Genomic DNA, 22,500 nt, shown 5'->3' on the forward strand with positions numbered 1-22,500 from the left:
GTACATGACGCTCGCATCTTCAGGAACTCTGGTCTGTTTCAAAAGCTTCAAGAAGGGACTTTATTCCCAGACCAGAAAATAACTGTTGGTGATGTTGAAATGCCTATATGTATCCTTGGGGACCCAGCCTACCCCTTAATGCCATGGCTCATGAAGCCGTACACAGGCAGCCTGGACAGCAGTCAGGAGCTGTTCAACTACAGGCTGAGCAAGTGCAGAATGGTGGTAGAATGTGCATTTGGACGTTTAAAGGCGCGCTGGCGCAGTTTACTGACTCGGTTAGACCTCAGCGAAACCAATATTCCCACTGTTATTACTGCTTGCTGTGTGCTCCACAATATCTGTGAGAGTAAGGGGGAGACGTTTATGGCGGGGTGGGAGGTTGAGGCAAATCGCCTGGCTGCTGGTTACGCGCAGCCAGACACCAGGGCGGTTAGAAGAGCACAGGAGGGTGCGGTACGCATCAGAGAGGCTTTGAAAACCAGTTTCATGACTGGCCAGGCTACGGTGTGAAAGTTCTGTTTGTTTCTCCTTGATGAAACCCCCCGCCCCTTGGTTCACTCTACTTCCTTGTAAGCTAACCACCCTCCCCTCCTCCCTTTGATCACCTCTTGCAGAGGCAATAAAGTCATTGTTGCTTCACATTCATGCATTCTTTATTCATTCATCACACAAATAGGGGGATGACTACCAAGGTAGCCCAGGAGGGGTGGTGGAGGAGGGAAGGAAAATGCCACACAGCACTTTAAAAGTTTACAACTTTAAAATTTATTGAATGACAGCCTTCTTTTTTTGGGGCAATCCTCTGTGGTGGAGTGGCTGGTTGGCCGGTGGCCCCCCCACCGCGTTCTTGGGCGTCTGGGTGTGGAGGCTATGGAACTTGGGGAGGAGGGCGGTTGGTTACACAGGGGCTGTAGCGGCGGTCTGTGCTATAGCTGCTTTTCCTGCAGCTCAACCATACGCTGGAGTGTATTAGTTTGATCCTCTAGCGGCCTCAGCATTGAATCCTGCCTCCTCCCATCACGCTGCCGCCACCTTTTAGCTTCAGCCCTCTCTTCAGCCCGCCACCTCTCCTCCCGATCATTTTGTGCTTTCCTGCACTCTGACGTTGTCTGCCTCCACACATTCATCTGTGCTCTGTCAGTGGGGGAGGACAGCATGAGCTCAGAGAACATTTCATCACGAGTGCTTTTTTTTCGCCTTCTAATCTTTGCTAGCCTCTGGGAAGGAGAAGATCCTGTGATCCTTGAAACACGTGCAGCTGGTGGAGGAAAAAAAAGGGACAGTGGTATTTAAAAAGACACATTTTATAGAACAATGGGTACACTCTTTCACGGGAAACCTTGCTGTTAACATTACATACACAGCACATGTGCTTTCGTTCCAAGGTCGCATTTTGCCTCCCCCCACCATGTGGCTAACCCCTCCCCCATCCCCATGGCTAACAGCAGGGAACATTTCTGTTCAGCCACAGGCAAACAGCCCAGAAGGAACGGGCACCTCTGAATGTCCCCTTAAGAAAAGCACCCTATTTCAACCAGGTGACCATGAATGATATCACTCTCCTGAGGACAACACAGAGAGATAAAGAACGGATGTTGTTTGAACGCCAGCAAACATACACTGCAATGCTTTGTTCTACAATGATTCCCGAGTATGTGCTACTGGCCTGGTATGGTAAAGTGTCCTACCATGGTGGACGGAAAAAGGCTGCCCTCCCCAGAAACCTTTTGCAAAGGCTTTGGGAGTACATCCAAGAGAGCCGCAAATGCCAGGGCAAATTAATCATTAAATATGCTTGCTTTTAAACCATGTATAGTATTTTAAAAGGTACATTCACCAGAGGTCCCTTCTCCGCCTGGCGGTTCTGGGAGGCAGCCTTGGGTGGGTTCGGAGGGTATTGGCTCCAGGTCCAGGGTGAGAAACAGTTCCTGGCTGTCAGGAAAACCGGTTTGTCCGCTTGCTTGCTGTGAGCTATCTACAACTTCATCATCATCATCTTCCTCATCCCGAAAACCTGCTTCTGTGTTGCCTCCATCTCCATTGAAGGAGTCAAACAACATGGCTGGGGTAGTGGTGGCTGAACCCCCTAAAATGGCATGCAGCTCATCATAGAAGCAGCCTCTTTGGGGCTCTGACCTGGAGCGTCCGTTTGCCTCTCTGGTTTTCTGGTAGGCCTGCCTCAGCTCCTTAAATTTCACGTGGCACTGCTTCGGGTCCCTGTTTTGGCCTCTGTCCTTCATGCCCTGGGAGATTATGACAAATGTTTTGGCATTTCGAAAACTGGAACAGAGTTCTGATAGCACGGATTCCTCTCCCCATACAGCAATTAGATCCCGTACCTCCCGTTCGGTCCATGCTGGAGCTCTTTTGCAATTCTGGGACTCCATCATGGTCACGTCTGCTGATGAACTCTGCACTCACCTGCAGCTTGCCACGCTGGCCAAACAGGAAATTGAAATTCAAAAGTTCGCGGGCATCTGAGTTGAGAGTGCTGTCCAGAGCGGTCACAATGGAGCACTCTGGGATAGCTCCCGGAGGCCAATACTGTCTAATTGCATCCACAGTACCCCAAATTCGGCCCAGCAAGGCCGATTTCAGCGCTAATCCCCTTGTCGGAGGTGGAGTAAGGAAATCAATTTTAAGAGCCCTTTAAGTCGAAAAAAAGGGCTTCGTCTTGTGGACGGGTGCTGGGTTAAATAGATTTAATGCTGCTAAATTCGACCTCAACTCCTAGTGTAGACCAGGGCACAGGGACAACTTGGTCCTTCATTTTTCATTGATTTCAGTGGATACGTGATGTTCCATACAATTTACTATGTATGAATCTTTCACATGCGACCATAAAATGGAGGCATTTTTGCTCACCACAGTAAGGGCCACATTATCTAAAAAGAGGTTCACCTGCATATACAAAATTGAGCAAACGATAACATGCTTACATTTGCATGCTCCACTACCTTGATTGTGAATGCCTATCAGGTATTGTGAATACAAGTGAATGTAAATGAACAATTTACATGTGCAAATATCTCAATAGTAAGTGAATTTTCACTAGGTGTGTGTTCAAACACAATTAGTCTGCCTTTAAAAAATTTAACCCTTAGCATCACATGGAACTTTCATGACAGTTTGGGTTTACTTCTTGGTGTCTTAGACCAGAATTCCCATTTCACCCATTATAGTGATAGTGGTGCTCTACATGCCTGAAAGAACTGCATTTCAGTGGTGCTCTTTTTGAATTGTTTGTAAAACACTTTTGTATACTTAAAACACAATGCACTGAATAAAATGTAAATTATTGTAATTATTTGATCAAAATCTTGGAATTCCCTAGAAATGTCAGCATTGAAATGCAGGAGGAGAAAAATATTTCTTTTAAAAGGACAATGTCTATATAACTTAGCTCAGAGAAAGCTGAAGGACAGGAAACTGCATTGGAGTGGGAAAGAGAAATTATTAGAAGCAGAAGAAGGGGCAGCGGCAGTGATTGCACCTGTTGTCAGCAGCTAAGATATAACAAGGAAGAGACATATGCTGTTTTCTCCAGTGCCTCCCCCCCACTCCCATTTCTACATTTTAAAATTTAATTTGCTCTATTTTAACTTGCTGAAGACAAAACCATACTCTTTAAGTGTATGATAAAAACTTAAACTGGGCACACTGTATCTGGTAACATATGGGAATGGAAATGGCACCATTGATTAAGAAAGATCAGTCCACTGGTCAAGTCCACTGGTTGCCCGTGCTGCCGCTTCCAGGGAGCCTTCCGAGGTGAGTGCTGCCTGGATCCAGCACCCCAAAAACCTTTCCCTGCCCCGAGCCCCCTCCCGCACCCAAACTCCCTCCCTCTTAGTTAACCAGAATTTTTGACTTACTGGCACCCCCCATTCTCCCAGTGTGCCAGATGATAAAGCTTTTACAGTAATTACCCTTCCTGTTAATTCTTCGATAGGCATCTTCACCTACACTTGTCTATCTGGATCTTAAGCCAGCTGTTTCTCACAAAGGAACCTCTTACCCAGGCACTGGGATGGCACGGAGACTATAGAGATGGTTGTGGATGTGAGCGCCTGTTAAAGATGGGTTTGGAAGGATGATTCTGATGAAGAGGAAAGTGTGACGCAGTATCAAACCCAGTTGAAAAGCACTATGAGAAGTGGCATAAAGCCTCTCTGCCTGATTTTTCTCCTTCATCAATTTTTTACAGTTTGCGAGGAACAGGAAATTCTGGGATTCTCGTGACCTAGTGCCTTGGGCTAATGTTCTGTATTAGCAGAAAAAATATTTTTCATGTGATTGGAAGGAGAGCAAGCGTCCCAGTATGAAACTGCCAGATTAAAGGCACTGTATGGGTATTGAATTCTGGTTTGGGGAAAGAGTGCTCATTTCTGAAGATAGAGACTGAGACTCAGAGCATTACTAGTGAGACAAGTGAGACGACAACATCAGTGATGCGTTTTGGGTGAAATCCTGACCCTTGGGAGTTTCACCACTGACCTCAAAGGGGCCAGGATTTCACCCAAAATGTATGACTAATTTTGTCCTCTCACCTGTCTCGCTAGTAATGCCATTCTGTCTCTCAGTGAGTGAAGAAGAGAGGTAGGTGAATAACGTCATTCTAACACATCCCTTTTAGATAGTAGGTCATACTGTAGAATAGAGATGGGAATGTAGAGGATGGAAGTGAATGAAAATAAACCTCTAATAAAGGTTCACGGTAAAGCTTTGGGTCACAATGCCTCGGCTGATGACGTTTGTTGCCAACTACATTTCCCCCTTTGTTGCTGTCAACAGGGGGAACAAGATCACAGTTGTATGGGCTTGGAAATGTTGGGGGAGGGAGGGAGTGTGTTGGGAGACAGGGAATCTTCTGGGCTGTGAAATCTGTAGGCCAACTCTTTGTTCACGTTGCAAACACCTGAAAATCTTGGTTTATTTTGAGAGCACTGAGAGACCCTTAGTGAGCATGGCAAACAAACAATCATGTTCTCGGGTATTGTCAGTTTTTTGTACGTTGATGATAATCTGTTCTTGATGCAAGGCACTCTGTGAAACTAAGCCTAAGGTTGCATTTCACAATTTATGAAAACAGGTTCTGTGTTGTGGTAGACTGGGAGGGTGATAGCACTAATACAAAATGCATTGCTTTTTTAGTTCTTTGTGCAGCTGTTAGATTACCAAACACCTGTTAGAGGTGACAGTATACAGATGTTTGACAGCCAGGGAAAAATAATAGAATATGTGATTCTTTTAGCTTAGAAGTAATTTGGTAAGGTGTGTTTTGAAATGTAATTACATAGCTGTGCTGCCTACCGTTATCACTTAACATTCATTAAATCCTCTGAATATTGAAACAAACATATCTTGTAATGGTGCTAATTTTGTCATATGTTTGCAAAGTGGATTCTTGACAGACTGAACACCTTTTGACTTCAAAATTTTTGCCACTGTTCAGCTCTTTTAAATATGCTCACTAAGCAAGCAAGGTAAGTGGGGAGATGTTTATTTTTTTTAAACTAAAATAAGCAGGTGAGTAATGTGCTGTAAATAGGCTCCTGCTTATTAAAATTGAACTTACAAGCATAGCCCAACTTTTTATATGTATTCTATTCATAATAGAACCATGGATGTTGTCGTTGGTCTTTAGATGTTCTACATGTCAAGTCACCTTCTGCTGAAATTTTCAACTTTAAGAACAAAAATAAGATGATATAATGAATTACATTTTTATTTTGTATTGCTAGAAATGCCCACTGAGTTCAACATTTTCTTCAAGTGGATTGTTGTTTTTAGTAATGATGCATGAACACCTTCAGTTTCATTGCCAAACATACGTGTTTGGGGAAAATTAAAAGGCACATGTTCCCTAAAATTGATTGCATTGTGTTTGTTTTTTGTCTGACCTGTTTCACAGGTCATTAATTTTTAGTTAACCTGTTCATTAGATAATATTTTCCTGTGAATAATATTAGAGTTCTCCTAATTCCAGTGAAATTCTAAGGAAAAAATAAAACCTTGAAACTCTGTTTCATTCATTTTAGAAATGCTACAGCAAAGAAAGATCCACTTTTTTTTATTTTAAAGTAAATTCTATTGTAAATCTCAGTAAACTGGCAAATGTTTGCCTTGGTTTCAACAATAGATTGTACTCTGTTGTGTCCTGAAATAGCAGACACAACCGTCTGATGGTGCTTATCATGATGCCATATGTGCATCCCAAAGTTTACTGTGGTTGTTTTTTACATGGCCCAAAGTATGTTTCGTATGCATGACATTCTGCTTTGTCATTGATCAAAATCTGCATTTGCATACTAGTCTCCAATAGTGTTTTATTGTACAACCTCTTCTAGATACTGTGGAACACGTCATATCATTTTCAAAAGTGTCTAAGGGGCTTAGGTGCTAAGCCCAATTTCAAAAGGGACGTGTGTTCTGCTATTCAAGCAGCTTTCTACCTCCTTTTAGGAGGTGCAGCTTCCTCAGTACTGGTCTCTATGTACCAGGAACAATGGAGCACTGTCCCAGTGAGTTAGCCATCTTTACCTTGTATCCAACTATAGAAGCTCCCGCTCATTCCATGTAGCTCTCTTCTTTCATAGTGGTATAACTATTCGGATTTGGATTCTGTATATCTTCCCATCACCAGTTGCTGAATGGGCAAACCAGTCAGGGAATTCTTACCCACAGACCAGCTGTTGCACAACAATTGAGATATGTTTGTTTTCCACTCTCCTTTTCTCTGCCTAAGACTCTTATACCAGAAGAGGTGGAAGGAGACAATCCTGCCTATCACCACCACTTTATGGCCATGCAACTAATAATTCTTTTACATCTTGAGCAACACAGATTGGTGATAGAAGGACAGCAATTGAAACATGGTGAGAGACACAGAAATATGCAGGAACAACAGGGCTGATTGATAGTGTGCAACTCATCCATAATGATCTGTCTGGTACAGACAGTAAATTATTCTGTAGATTGATGTAGCTCATTGAACAGCACATTGACAATCCCGTGTCCATAATTATGTTCAAACGGGGTCAGGATCAGTGACATGGGTATACCCAGGGAATGAAATGTACAGAGACGTATTCCTCCAATGTTGCCATATGCCAAGAATTTTCCTTTTCAACTTGTTCCCCGTGTGCACCCAGCTTCATTCAAGGAACCTTTACAAAGAAAACAGAAAAAATACGAGGGTAGATTTCTAGAAGATAAGGTTATAGTTTGCTCAGCTGATTATTATGTTTCCATTCAAAATCTGTTTCCTAAAATTCTGCTTTTTTGGACTTAATTCAAGAATAATAATAAGTCTCCTTTGAAGGAACAGCTCTATTGTAGAGTTGTAAGGGCCTGTACTCCCATTCACAAGCCCGGGATCAATTTTCTGGTCTCTGTCCCAGAGTCAGCCCCAAGAGTGGGAGTGCTGCTGGGAGATGAGGAGGGCGTGGGAGGGTGAAATGTGTGTGTTTGTTAATTAATAGTATCCTCTCTGGCTAAATAAGGCACAGCATTGACAGCTTCCATACTGGTTTTTTTAAGGGGCATTGGGGGTAGGTGATCGTGCGGATTTGATCTCTCAAGATATTTGGATCTCCTGCCTCTCCCCCTGCCCCAAGGCTTGAGAACCTGAGCTCCAGGCCCAACTAAATGTCAAAGCAAAGTTTACACAGCTACTTATAGCATGCTAGTGCAAGCCCTGCTGGCATAAGTCTGTGGACCTAGGCTGGGAGGCTTGGTCCCGGATGCAATGTAGAGATACCCATAAGGGCTAGACTGTCCTGTTATAAACACCCAGCTGCTAGATGAGTCAGCAGAAAAGCCCTACTTTTCCATCTAAGGATCTAGAACCTGACATTCTGTCCCTGGAGGCCTGCAGCCTTTCAGATCAGTGGATATCTTCCACAACAAACTCAACCCTGTCAGATAGTTCACTTTTAAATTGAGTCCCATGTGTACATTCCTGTAAGAGAGTTGTTGGCAATCCAGCCTGGTCCCTTCAAAGTCAGCAAACAGCCATGAAATTCCCAGGATTTTAGACTTGTGCTGCATGGAAAAAGACAGCTTATTTGTATAAAACCTTTGCCTCCTAATCAGTTTTACAAATTTCTGTACTGTGTTGTCTTAAATTGACCTGCTGAATAGGCTATCCTGCCATAGAGGCAATATTTGTGACCTTTGGCAGCAATGTTCTGCATAGTTTAGTGAATTAAGATTCACCAAAATTAGATCTGTAAAATTTGAATGTGCAGTGATTTATAAGTGCAAAACCCTGTTCTGGTGTACACAGCAGCTAATCTGAGGGTTTCAGAGTAGCAGCCGTGTTAGTCTGTATCCGCAAAAAGAACAGGAGTACTTGTGGCACCTTAGAGACTAACAAATTTCTATTTATAGAAACACGTTTTATTAAACAGAGTCAGATACTTGTGGGTTATGATCTTCCTTGTAAAACTTGAGTATTTGTTTCGCATTTAGTAGTTGTCACAGCAGCTAGCATGAAACCACTATGAAAGCTTTGGAACTGCTGCTATTGGGGTCAGGCCCTGGACCCTTCCACCCAATATGAAACCATCTAACTGGCCTCCACATCCAGGTGTGGAGACGGCCAGGTGCCAGAGGATACCTTCTTAACAGACTCTTATGTCACAGCTCCATGCTCTCATGCAAGAGAACTCTATTTATTTATTTATTTATTTATTACATAAAGTCCTCCCCCGCACCCTGGTAGTTTTTAACTTCCACACGTAAATCTGTAGTATCTTATTTTTGTAACAGTATTATTAAACGTGAAATTAGCTTGGCTAGTAGGATTGCCACCCAGCCGGGTTTTTACCTGGACAGTCCGGTTTTTGGCTTCTGTGCCATTTAGGGTTGTCAGGTGCCCAGTTTTTGACCAGAAAGTCCGGTCATGATGTACTGACCGGACACCAAAAGTCCGTTTACCGTGGGGTAAGGGGAGGCATCAGGTAATTATCCTGTGCCGGCCCCTGCTCAGCCAAGGCCGCCTCCTACCTGCATGCAGGCTCTTTGTCAGGCTGCGAACAGTGGGGGAGGGAACTTGGGGGCAAGAGGTGGAGCATGGGGGGTGCCTTGTGGGAAGAGGCAGAAAAAGGGGCGGGGTCTGGGGAAGAGGCAGCAAAGGGGGTTGGGCTTTGAGGGAAGAAGTGGAGCAGGGGCGGGGCCTCAGATCCGGCTACCAGCAGTTAGAAAGGTGACAACTCTATTGTCTAACTATTGTATAAAAATCCTATCCACTTCTGGTCTTATCAAAACAAAAGCAATATTTCATTGATCATAAAAAGATAAGTAAAGTGGCAGTACATTTCCTAACTTTTTTACAACATATATAATACTTAATAAATCAAATTATGTCATTGATATAACTTTTTAAAATTTAACTTATACCTTAAGTAGAATAATAGATCACGACTCCTTTCCTGACACTTTAATACTTTCTATTTATGCATTAGTTGTAACTATCTAAGCTTTCATGTATAAATGATCTATGTCAATCTTTAATTCACTTCACTCCCTCGGTGTCACACAAGTCTTTTATTAAAGAGGGTTTTTAAAAAATATATAATATTTGTGTTAACTTGCAATGGAAATTATTCATGCCTGGTCTATAGTGCTATCACTCTAATGGTGCATAGCCCCTGTGAGATCATATCTGAAAGCCGCCACACTAGGTTGCATGCCATCTTAAATTCATTCCTTCTAATGAACTTTTATTCATGGTAGGGGCAGCCTTAATCTTTTGCAAGGCGGGCGGGGGGGGGGGGCATAGATCTGTGGAATGTTTTGCTACCAATTCCACGTGACTAGACAAATGCCACAGAAAGTGTTTTTGAGAGCACTGTGATTAGTCCCTTACTCTTAATTTCTTGCTTAGTCCATCAAATCATGCTCACTCTCGGACTGGTGAGCTTCCTATTCTTGAGTGCAGTGGTCCCTGCAGCGACTCTTTAAATGAGTTGGTTCTGCTCAAGCAGCTGACTGGTAGGCCCAGGTACTATTAGCAGTATTGCCAAACCAAAGCATTCAAAAATTATGGGTCGGGTCAGGCCCCCCCAAATCATGAGATTTTAAAAAGCAGTAAATCTGCATTCTTACTGGACTTCTGGTTTTTGAGACTGTTTCACATTTTCAAACATCTCTCTTCAACCATGAGGGCTAGAAATTCACTTTTTTTTTTTTTTTTTTTTAAGTGAAAGCTAAGGTTTTTCAGGTCATCACCTGGTTCCAGAAGCTGGGACTCTGAAAAAAATACCAAATATCACGACTATTAATAACATTGCAAGAGTTGGCAACATTGCAGGAGCCTGGGTGACATTGCCTCCCATAACAGTGGACTTGGCCTAGGGTCTTCCCAAAAATCTATAGCTGTTGTACTTCTGAAGCCCAGAGTCATCTTCTTGACATAGAGGCTGAGTTGTAGAAAAAAATAATGTTTTGCCTTAAGTAAGTGTTCTCTGTATTTATTATATTGTATAATAATTATTGTTCATCTATTTAATTTCTTTTAAAAATGGCAACATTATCATTTAAGGCCTGATCCTGCAAACTGTTGAACACTATCTGAGGTATGGTGAATGCCCTTAGCTCCCCCTGAAGCACTCAACATGTCTCAGGAAGCACTGAGCTTTTCAGTATCAGGCCCTTTAGCATTACATTTGAAGGGGAACCTGATGGCGGCTCCTGAAACATTTACAGTGGCAGTTTTCATCTTTGTTTTACCATTTTGTTTGTGCTATGGAAAAGCAGCAAAATGGTTACTCACACCTGGAGCATTGCAGATATTCAGTTGTTCACATGAGATCAGTTATTATACTGCATAAGGCCTTTTTTCCCTTCTTCCTTGCCTGTTTGATTTTCACATGCAGCTTTTTTCTGTTTCCATTACAAAAATGGGCAAAGTAGTACATTTTTGTTTTTCATTTGGAACCCTCAAGTGCCCAGATTCTGATGAAAAAGTTTCCTAGGAAATATTGCATAAGAGATTGAGATTTTTACATTCAGTATACTATAATGACACTTTGCCATGTAAATAAAAAGCTGTGCTCCCCCCAACTTTGATTATTATGTAGCTTTCACACATTAGTATCTTAGTTTTTATTTTTCTTCTAGAAAATTAAGAGAGACAATGGAGGTTTCCAATTAAAAATAAGAATAATATTAATTTGAAATGTTTTAGATATACTTACAGCAATGTCGAAATGACTCTGCTTTCTGCCCAAAAACAACAGAAGTAAATTTGGAATTCATTGTACTGTTGGAACACAGAATTTTATGTCAGTACAGTTATTTTCTTTATGTACAGTAATTCTGGTGACATTTGCATAGTAATAATCAAGATAGCGTGATTGATTATTCAGGTTTCTAAAGATTGTGGTTAATCCCATATGAAAAAAAAATGAGTCCCTGGTATTTTTAATGTCGTCTTATAAAAATAATGAAGTCACTATCATTTTAAAAAGACAGAATTATATTCTTACACCCTGAAGGCTTCACAAAAACGAGATTCTCCGTAATAATGTGAAAGTGCCCAAAGTAGATCAGACATGGAGAAGATACATTAACATATTTGTAAAGGAAAAGTACTCTTTCTTGGCTTTTGTGGCTCGTATATGCCATAATACTACAGTGTTTTACAGTCCTTGCGTTGTCCATTAGTGCAAACATGTCCAGATGAATTCAGCGTTTAATGTTAAAAATCTTATAACATGCCAGTTTGATTTGTAGCTCTTCATATCATAGAATGCTAATTAAAATCATATTTTTGCATATGTCATGCCTTTCATGTACATATGCAAATAGATTCTATTGCCTTTCAGCTATTAGTAATTAACTTTATGAAGGACAGCTGTAATACATAATTAACAAAAATGTTTGCAAGCCCTTTTTTCACACTGAAAGTTACAGCAGCAAAATTTTTGCTTATCTAGAGAACCATTTTAGTTTGAAGTTTCAGTCTGATATCTGAATTGTTTGAAGCAGTCACATGATATCCTTGAATTGATGTTAATGGTGTTATCACCGGAAGAACGTTACTCAGTAAGCTCCTATCTTTTTCATTACGTATGTCACCAGAATTAAATTACTGTAATTGAACTGCTTTGTGTTTGGTATAAGGCATAATGTCGGGTAATACATTTATTGTTGTTGTTGATGATGTCTGGGTGCCACTTAGGCAAAATTCCTGTGCACAATGTAATCACAAACATTATCTCCCTATAGCCACAAAAAGAAATCCTAGCACTACAAATGATATTATTTTTTTCCCTATGTATCTCTTTAAATAATTAATATGTTGAAGGTTGACCAAACACAAGTAATGATTAAAGGCCTGATCCTGCTATCCTTATTCATGCAGCATTCTTACTGAAGTCAATGGGACTGCTCACGTAAAGAAGGATTTCGGGTTTTAAGGTTAAATAAATAGAAGGTTAGAGAATGTTATATAGGTAAAAAATAAATTTGTTTTTCAGTATATTACATAAAGTGTTTTTAAACTGCAAAGGGAATCAGGAACAAAATTATTGTGTATGTTGACAAGTGATTTGTTTTTATGATTTTTTTTGTATATCTGTGTAAGAAAACCCCAGATTTGATGTAGATCTGTTGTTATGATATCGACTTTCAAATTTAAAAATAGGTTATGATATCTTGATCTAACAGAACTGATTAGATTTCCTCTTCAATAAAATATGCTTAAGTATGTGTTTAAAAAAATAACCCCACCCATTTTTACAAATGTTTTGGTACAAGCCAATTGAAATTCATTTTTTTTTTCTTTTTCTTTCTTTTTTTAGAGTGGCCTTTGTGATGAAGAAACACTTAAATACTCACTTACTGGGCAAACATGGAGTTGGTACACCAAAAGAAAGGTAAAGTACAATATTTTGCTAGTTTACACAAATGTGTTTATGTGTACTGCAAAAATCTTTTAAGATGTATTAACTACTCTGATTTGGATTCTATTAATATACTATATACATACATTTATATAATATATAGGCATGATCCTGCGTTCCCAGCCTGCCCAAAATTCCCACTGGAGTTGTGTGCATAAAGAATATAGGCTTGGGGCTGGCTGGTCCTTTTTCAGAGAAGCACTTAAGCAGTGCTTAATTTTCAATGTGTGCTTAAATCTCACTGACATCAGAGGGAATTAAGACATACTTAAATGATTTGCTGACATGGGTCTTATCGAATGCTCACTGAAGTCAATGGAAAGATTCCCATAGATTCCAATGAGAGCTAGATCTAATTTTGTTTTTATTAGAGTATGGCTCAGGCAGTCATACTGGGCAAAACTTCAGTAGTTGTGTCTTGCCTTCCCAAAGACAAACCAAAATTACACACAACCCGTTTTTGTTTTTGGATTTCGTGCTTATAAGTTTATAAAATATTTTACATTTTCAAACCAAAAAATAGGCCCCCTTAGGTTTTGTTGATTCACTGGAGTCACAACCACAGAGATGTGTGAGAGATCTGGAGGCACAAATCCCCCAACCTTCTCACAATTTTGAGGGTGGGGCAGAGGAATTAGGTGTTAGGTTTTGGCCCCTCTCTGATTTCTATACCTTTGTTCATTTACTCAAGATTTTTATAAGATTTTACAAGTTTTGTTTATAAAAATGTATTTTTCCTCTTTTAAAATGTACCTAGAATGCTTCATATTTTAAAAATATTGTATCACTGAAACAGAAATATGTTTACTAGGTCATCAAATATCAGATTTTGCTCCTCATTTGCATCATAACTAATCCCACTACATAAGACTTAATGACTTTTTAGGCAAATTGAAATTTAACAGTTTCTCAACTGCCAAAACAAAACAAAACATTTACTGAAATCATCCAGTTAAATAACTTTTAGTATTCACCAGTGTGGATTTCCATACGTACAGTATTCATCATTGTAAAAGTGCAGTGAGATCAGAATCCCGGAAATATAGGTAAAATGTTTTATCATGGCAAGAAATGGAAAAGTTGTGGCTTTGCCATAGTAAAAAAATATAATTAATATTTTAGGGGCTTTTTATTTAAAAAAGAAAAGAATCATGGCAAACAATATTTTAATTATTCAGTTTTTATGATGAATTATGAGTAATGTCAAATATTTATTTTACAAAAATTGTTTTCAGGTATGCAATACCATTTAACTAATATTTTAAAACCTTTATTAAAGAACATACTCCATTATACTGGACATTAGAGATCTAAATTTTGGAAAAATCATGGGAAAACGTTACTCTGTGATGAGGTGCTTAGGGTGACTAACATCAGGATATTTTAAGTTTTAAGGATGCCCTAAATATCATGTTTTTTTGTTACAGAATTCATAGCCGTGACATACTTTAATTATAGAATTATCAAAGTCCTAATTACTGTCCTGGCAGCTGCCATTTTGATTTACTTCTCCTGAGGACAGTCCCCCATATCTGTATTTTTAAACTCTAAAGTCTTCTTTTTCTTATTAGAATATTAGTTATTTTTGTAAGTGTCGCAGGATTGTGAGTCATGCTACTTCTTCAAGCATTACCTATGCACCCTGTTGACAATCAAAGAAGTGTTTTAAATAAAAAAGCATTCAAAACTTCAGATACAACGAGAGGAGTTCCTCTTCAGAAAAGGGAAAGTAAATGGTGGTTTCAGTATGGTAGTAAAAATTCCATGGTACAATCAAAATACTTTCCTTTGGGTCTTATTCAGCTCCCATTAATGACACCAGAAATGGAAGTAGATCAGGCCCTTTTCTCCATGAGTTTACCATACGTTACTTTTCAAATGACCTTAATATAGAGTATTAAAGTAACAGATCATCCTCTGGCATGCACGTATGTTGTCTATATGGGTAGTGTGTATTTTTAACGCTTTATCCCTTTTGGTGTTTAAGCCTTTTTGCAAAGTTTTTTCTACTATTTGTTCAAGCAGAATTTTAGTTACAGCACTATTACATCAAGGTTATTCAGATTTCCATTTTTTCCTGGACTATAGCATAAGACATGGAAGAAAAAATAGTTACATTTACATCAAATAAGATATAACTGGTATAAATTGTTAAATTAAAACTGTTAGTTTATATTTGGTATCTTTTTTCGTGGTACAGTGGAATTCTGAAAAATATTTTGCTCTTGTGGTTTATGTTGTCACCAGAATTCGAATATATCCTTCTACAAAGGGGTACTTACTGCCTAATCATCAGAACTACTGCATTGAAATAACTTATATTACCCTTGTGAATATGTGTACAATAAAATACGCATACAACAGATCTCCAAATACACTATCTGACCCTGAGAGGCACATTTTTAGTGTTCACCATCTCAAATAAATTCTTTAAACAATGGATGCTTTAATCTAAAACAGTGTTATTTTTTTTATGGAGCCCTCCTACATGCTCCTGTTCCCCCCCACCCCCATCTTTTCCCTCATTCCTCAAAGGCTTTTTGAACCATCAGCCAGTGTAGGGTTGCAAGAGAGTGACATGATGTGTTTTCACCTGTCACAGACTTTAGCGAGCTGCTTTCACAGCACTCCAAGCCCTTGCTGCCCTGGGAGCAAAGAACCAAGCTCAGGACACTAACCCCAGTGTCCCATCTGGTAGCATACTGTGTTGCAGCATACCTCTCCCACCCCCGGCCAGCATAAACTAGTGATTTTTGAGCGACTTATTCGCTCCTCTTTTTTAAAATCCCTTATTTTGTCTTTGACTATTTCTTTTTCATAATACTTTTTTATCTGGCTTGTCCTGTTAATGTACAGCAACATCAAGTAGTAGTGGCAGGACTACAACAGCAATATAATTTCCTGCTAGCAATCCCTTACTGGTGATGACTAAGATTTTAAACAGTGTAATCTAGTACAATAAATGCCCAACCACCACTCTTTCTCTTTCCACATTTCCCCTCACTTTATGAAGGCGTGTGATGTCTTTTAATGGCTTTAGGAACCAAAGAAACTCTTCATCAGCATGTTCAACCATCACTTTGGGCATAACTGTTCTCTAAATTAAGTTACGTAGTTTTCTTACCTATTTAAAACATTAATGCCTTGACTATAATTTTGCAAGCTTGCTATATATTAATTTCTCTAGGACAATATAATCAGTTTATTCTGTATGTTTTGAATTAGATTTTGCCCCCTGATACATTGCCTATTATAGCAAATACTAATAGAAGTTAGCTAAATAGGCTGTGACAATTAAATTAATAATGCATTTTGTTTGCAAGTGTTTAGTCTTCATGGTTTGACTGATATATGCAAAGATGGTAATTTATTAAAAGTAAATTCATGTAATTGTACTGCAGAGTTTGATGGACCAAAAAAAGTTGTCAGCATGACTATCATCAAAAACAGAAAATTGAAATAAGTTCAAAAGGGTACATTGAAAAAAATGCTAAACTACCGTAAACACTGAGAAGTTGGTTGTTCTTTTAACAAACTTCTTAACAAAAAGTATTTTTGATGACAAGCACTGTGACAGTTCTGAGAAAAGGAATATCTTTTGCAATCCATGCAGTGATGCTGGACTTCGCAGCTTATTCTCTGCTACTTTACATCCTCCACAAATATTAGTCTTCAATATGATACACAAAATGAAGGTGTTTTGGAGGCAGTACTCAGCATGTGCTCATGCAAATCAGGAAAGCAAGCATAATGCATAATGAGTAAGGGTGTTCTTAAAACATTTTTATGTGGATCTTATTTGAAGGGGAAAACATGTTTAAAAAGAGAAATTATCAGAGAATGTAATGCAGTTACAATCAAATAAGCTTATAGTAAAGAGAATTATAGTGAAATACTTACATACTTCAACAAAAAGTACTGCCTGGACCATTATGGTCCATTATCAGAGAATAGCTAAATCAAAAGAAGAACATTTTTGTACAAAAATTCCTTTACATTTTTTTCTTTTCATTTTTTGGAACTGTGATACTGATTTATTGTCAACTTGAATGTGTCTCAAAACTGGTATGTTATCTACCAAGTTCAAGGCTAGTACATATTTGGTAGTTCAGTGTCAGTAATCTTCATGGGACCTATAACTATATCTTATTGGCAGGATAAATCTTTTAGTTACACCTTTTATTATATGTAGTAGACAATGGGGTCTGGTGGTGAGGGAAAAGACCAGCAATGATGGTGCTGAGTTCTAATTTGTGTTAAGCCAATGACACGCCAGAAGTGACGTTATCGTGTCGCAAAACTGAGCCAAAGAAGGATTTCACTGAAAAATGTATCTCTGAGCTCACCTGTGTGTGTGTGTACGTATCCACATTCATCATCTTAACCGACTTTTTAATTATGAAGTATGGCTCGGGTTTAGAAATGCTTAATCTGAAGAGGTACATTTAACTGTCCTCCAGACATTTTTACAGAATAAGGGTAATTGATTTAGAGTATTTATTTTATAAATCTTGTAGAACGTGGTAACAATGGTTTCATTGTTCACTAGAACTCTATTTAATCTATCCAGTAAATTTTTTATAGTAGTATACTAGTGAAAGAACATAATTAGTTGTGGTTATCTATAATTATCTAGTCTACAAGGTGAAGTTTAAAAAAGTATTTTTTTAAGAAGTATCTTGACATACAGGAGTAATCACGTTTAGTTCAATCGGATTGTTAACAGGCATAAAGTTCCTCATGTGCAAGTGTTTTGCAGAGTCTGGGCCAGTGTTTTCAAGAATCGTTTGTAAGATTGTAAATTATATATATATATATAATTATAAGGCTATACTTAGATTCTAAATATTTTGACAGGTTTCAGAGTAACAGCCGTGTTAGTCTGTATTCGTAAAAAGAAAAAAGAAAAGGAGTACTTGTGGCACCTTAGAGACTAACCAGTTTATTTGAGCATGAGCTTTCGTGAGCTACAGCTCACTTCATCGGATGCATAGCATATCGTGGAAACTGCAGAAGACATTATATACACACAGAGACCATGAAACAAAACTTCCTCCCACCCCACTGTCCTGCTGCTAACAGCTTATCTAAAGTGATCATCAAGTGATCATCAAGGAAGGCCATTTCCAGCACAAATCAAGGTTTTCTCACTCTTCCCCCCCCCCCCACATGTGTGGTCTCTGTGTGTATATAATGTCTTCTGCAGTTTCCACAGTATGCATCCGATGAAGTGAGCTGTAGCTCACGAAAGCTCATGCTCAAATAAACTGGTTAGTCTCTAAGGTGCCACAAGTACTCCTTTTCTTTTAAATATTTTGACATGTTTTAAAGTACTAGTCTGAATGCTATAATGGGAATGTTTGTGATAGGGATGAGTACAGTAGTTACCATTAAAAATAAACATTTATCCAAAGTTACTGCACAGAGATCTCTGGGAAAACTCTGATATTTCGTCTTTGAAGTATTGAGAAATACTGGGATATCACTGTAAGATAACTGGGGGTAAATTTTTGCTTGAAATTTGTACACAACTGGTCAATATGTTGCCCTTTGCTGGCAACATGTCCATAGTCTCTGAAGTAGAGATGCCATTACATTTGAGCTATTACAATCACTATCATCACTGGTGGACTTAGATATAGAGATCTCAATAGGGTATTAATAAAAGACAAAGAAAGCTGCCAGTCTCTACAAGAAATGTGTCCCTCAGGAAATTAAAAATTGTATGCCATGGCATACTTGAGATGGCTAGCTGCGTCTATGGGTTTCAAATCATCTTCAGTTGATCTGAAAGACCATATCATGATTTCAACTTGAGAGCCTTTTAATATACATCCTATAAATAAATTTACATTGCTATCTACTTGCAGTCTAAGTATCTCTGAGTTTTATTAAATAATGATGAACTATATACTTCAAAAAGCTTTTATAAAAAACATAGCTTATCCTAGGTTAAAAATAGGAGTATCTCAGTTCTAATCTTCAGCACACTGTATGAGTCTATGCATTTTGGAAAATGAGCTACTATTACACATTTGCAGTAGATGACATCCTAAAATATGCAAGAATATATGCTATTTCTTAGCCCTGGTCTACACTACAAGTTTAGGTCAAATTTAGCAGCATTAGATCAATTTAACCCTGCACCCGTCCACACGCCGAAGCCATTTTTGTCGACTTAAAGGGCTCTTAAAATCGATTTCTGTACTCCTCCCCGGAAAGGGGATTAGCGCTGAAATCGACATCGCCGGGTCGAATTTGGGGTAGCATGGACGCAATTCAACGGTATTGGCCTCCGGGAGCTATCCCAGAGTGCTCCATTGTGACCCATCTGGACAGCACTTTCAACTCAGATGCACTAGCCAGGTACACAGGAAAAGCCCCGGGAACTTTTGAATTTCGTTTCTTGTTTGGCCAGCGTGGTGAGCTCATTAGCACAGGTGACCATGCAGTCCCAGAATCACAAAAGAGCTCCAGCATGCACTGAATGGGAGGTACTGGATCTGATCGCTATATGGGGAGATGAATCCGTGCTATCAAAACTCCGTTCCAAAAGATGAAATGCCGATATATTTGCCAAAAACCTCCCACCCCGCCATAAACATCTCCCTATTACTCTCACAGATATTGTGGAGCACATAGCAAGCAGTAATAACAATGGGAATATTGGTTTCGTTGAGGTCTAACTGAGTCAGTAAACTGTGCCAGTGCGCTTTTAAACGTCCAAATGCACATTCTACCACCATTGTGCACTTGCTCAGCCTATAGTTGAACAGCTCCTGACTGCTGTCCAGGGTGCCTGTGTATGGCTTCATGAGCCATGGGATTAAGGGGTAGGCTGGGTCCCCAGGGATAACTATAGGCATTTCAACATCCCCAACAGTTATTTTCTGGTCTGGGAAGTAAGTCCCTTCCTGCAGCTGTTGAAACAGACCAGAATTCCTGAAGATGCAAGCGTCATGTACCTTTCCTGGCCATTCCACGTTGATGTCGGTGAAACATCCCTTGTGATCCACCAGTGCTTGCGGCACCATTGAAAAGTACCCCTGCCAAGGTGGTCCGGTCCCAAGATAGGGATATGCATGCCATCTATTGCCCCACCACAGTTAGGGAATCCCATTGCAGCAAAGCCATCCACTATGACCTGCACATATCCCAGAGTCACTACCCTTGATAGCAGCAGCTCAGTGATTGTGTTGGCTACTTGGATCACAGCAGCCCCCACAATAGATTTGCCCACTCCAAATTGATTCCTGACTGGCCGGTAGCTGTCTGGTGTTGCAAGCTTCGAGAGGGCTATCACCACTCGTTTGTGAACTGTGAGGGCTGCTCTCATCTTGATATTCTTGTGGTTCAGGGCAGGGGAAAGCAAGTCACAAAGTTCCATGAGAGTGCCATTACGCATGTGAAAGTGTCGCAGATACTGGGAATCATCCCAGACCTGCAACACTATGTGGCCCCACCAGTCTGTGCTTGTTTCCCAGGCCCAGAATCGGCTGTCCATGGCATGAGCCTGCCCCGTTGCCACCAGGGTGTCCAAATTGCCGGGGCCTGTGCTTTGAGAGAAGTCTGTGTCCATGTCCTCATCACCGCGCTGCCATCGCTTCCTCGCCTGCTTTTGCAGGTTCTGGTTCTGCACATACTGCAGGATAATGCGCGAGGTGTTTACAATGCTCATAACTGCCACAGTGATCTGAGTGGGCTCCATGCTTGCCATGGTATGGCGTCTGCAGGAGAGCAGAGTTGCAGCGGAAGCAGTGGCTAAAGACGGATGCCCCGAGAATAGATATGTATAGAGAACGACGAGAGGACCTTTGAGGTGGATTCATGAGAGCAGGAGAGCAGAGTTGCAGCAGAAGCGGTGGAGGACGACGTTTGGCACCGCGCACATTTCCCGAGGAAGAACACATGTACTGGGAGCCCATGACAGACAACATGGAGAAATTCGGTATTGAGACAATAGCAGCAGAGCTGAGTTTCAGCGGAAGCGGTGTATGATGACGGTTAGCAGTCCTACTGCACCGTGTGCTGCCAGTAGAACCCAGGACACAACAGCGGCGGTGTCGGTGAGCTGAGCGGGCTGCACGCTTGCCGACTATGGCATCTACGTGGAAAAAAGGCATGAAATGATTTTCTGCTGTTGCTTTCACGGCGGGAGGGGCAATTGATGACATGAACCAAAACCACCCGTGACAATGTTTTTGCCCCATCAGGCATTGAGAGCTTAACCCAGAATTCCAATGGGCGATGGAGACTGCGGAAACTGTGGGATAGCTGCCCATAGTGCACCGCTCCATAAGTCGATGCTAGCCACGGTAGTGAGGATGTACTCCGTCAACTTAATGCGCTTAGTGTGGACATACGCAATCAACTGTATAAAATCGATTTCTAAAAATCTATTTTTATAATAATGACCTAATTTCATAGTGTAGACATACCCTTAGAGAGCATGATTAACCCTAAGAGATAAACTTCCACAATGATGAATGGAGTATTGATAAAACAAAATAAAAACACAAAAGGAGCCATTCAACTAAAATCCCATGTATGGTTAGAAAAATTACCCCTCATTATTTTATAATTAAATGTCAATCACTTGATGTGGGTATTTCTGTTTTGGATCTAAAAGCAGAGATGAGTGAAGCGCTTCATCCAAAACCTTTTCTAATTCACCGAAATAAACTGAAATCTCCACCCATTTCCTTCTTCTTTGGATGAAGACGCAGATCTGGCATAAAGTTTCTGATGCTGCTACATAGCAATCTGTGGCTTTTTGGTTATATGGTAATTTAAGATTTGACCATTCGTCCATTCAGGCCAACATGTTTCCTCCTTAGTGACTAGTGGTAGACCTGATGCCTTGAAAGATGTTAAAACTCATATTTGCATATCGTTGAATATACAATGCTGTACACGAAGGGAAAATCCATTCCTTATTGGTGCAGTTGATCACATTATGACACCATTAAGCATAAGATTTTGATTGTCCTTATCGTAGCTTGCATGACAACTATTATTAATAGTTGTCAGAGAACTATGCTGTCATTTTTAGAAAACCAGCAAAAGTATCTCATTTAGTGTTGTTCTGAAACAGCAAATTCCACAGATTTACTCTACCTGTGGAAAGATTCCCCACCATAGGTATGGTTCATATAAATAACCAGGAAGCACTGTGGTAGCACCAGTTTCTGACAGGAAAGTTGCTGGATCCTGCCATCAAGCCTGCTAACATCTTCTGCTGCTCCTTGGCCAGACCTTATATTAGAGCTGGGTGAAATTTTCCAAATTTCAAATTTTAATTAAAGGCATTTTTTGTGACAATTTTTTTTTTCAACTAGCTCTACTTTTAATAGTTTTCCTGGGGAGGAATGAAGGACATCTTCCGTTAGGGAGAGTCTACTATTGGTGTGAGGAAGATGGAAGAGAGCCATGGAGCCTTCCCTGAAGAGTTGTCCTCTCCATAAAGGAAATCTCTTCTAGTTTCTCCATGAATGTTCCTCCTGACTAGTAGTAAGTTTATGATGGCAGGAAGGGAGAGAACTGAACATGTGAGCAGTCATTAAAAATTCAAAGTTTGCCTGAA

At 40.0% G+C, this 22,500-nt stretch overlaps 1 protein-coding gene and 1 pseudogene across 1 annotated transcript in view; one reads left to right on the top strand and one right to left on the bottom strand.

Annotated features, from left to right (window-relative positions):
* Positions 1 to 22,500, top strand: part of ZNF407 (zinc finger protein 407) — a 441,119-nt gene that overhangs the window by 166,367 nt on the left and 252,252 nt on the right. The window contains exon 4 of the mRNA XM_074944727.1: positions 12,816 to 12,890. Coding sequence (XP_074800828.1) covers positions 12,816 to 12,890 — 75 coding nt within the window. The remainder of the gene's footprint in view (positions 1 to 12,815; positions 12,891 to 22,500) is intronic.
* LOC141983477 (uncharacterized) lies at positions 762 to 2,390 on the bottom strand (annotated as a pseudogene).

The sequence above is a fragment of the Natator depressus genome, chromosome 2 (genome assembly GCF_965152275.1).
Source record: "Natator depressus isolate rNatDep1 chromosome 2, rNatDep2.hap1, whole genome shotgun sequence".
In the NCBI taxonomy this organism is placed as follows: Eukaryota; Metazoa; Chordata; order Testudines; family Cheloniidae; genus Natator; species Natator depressus.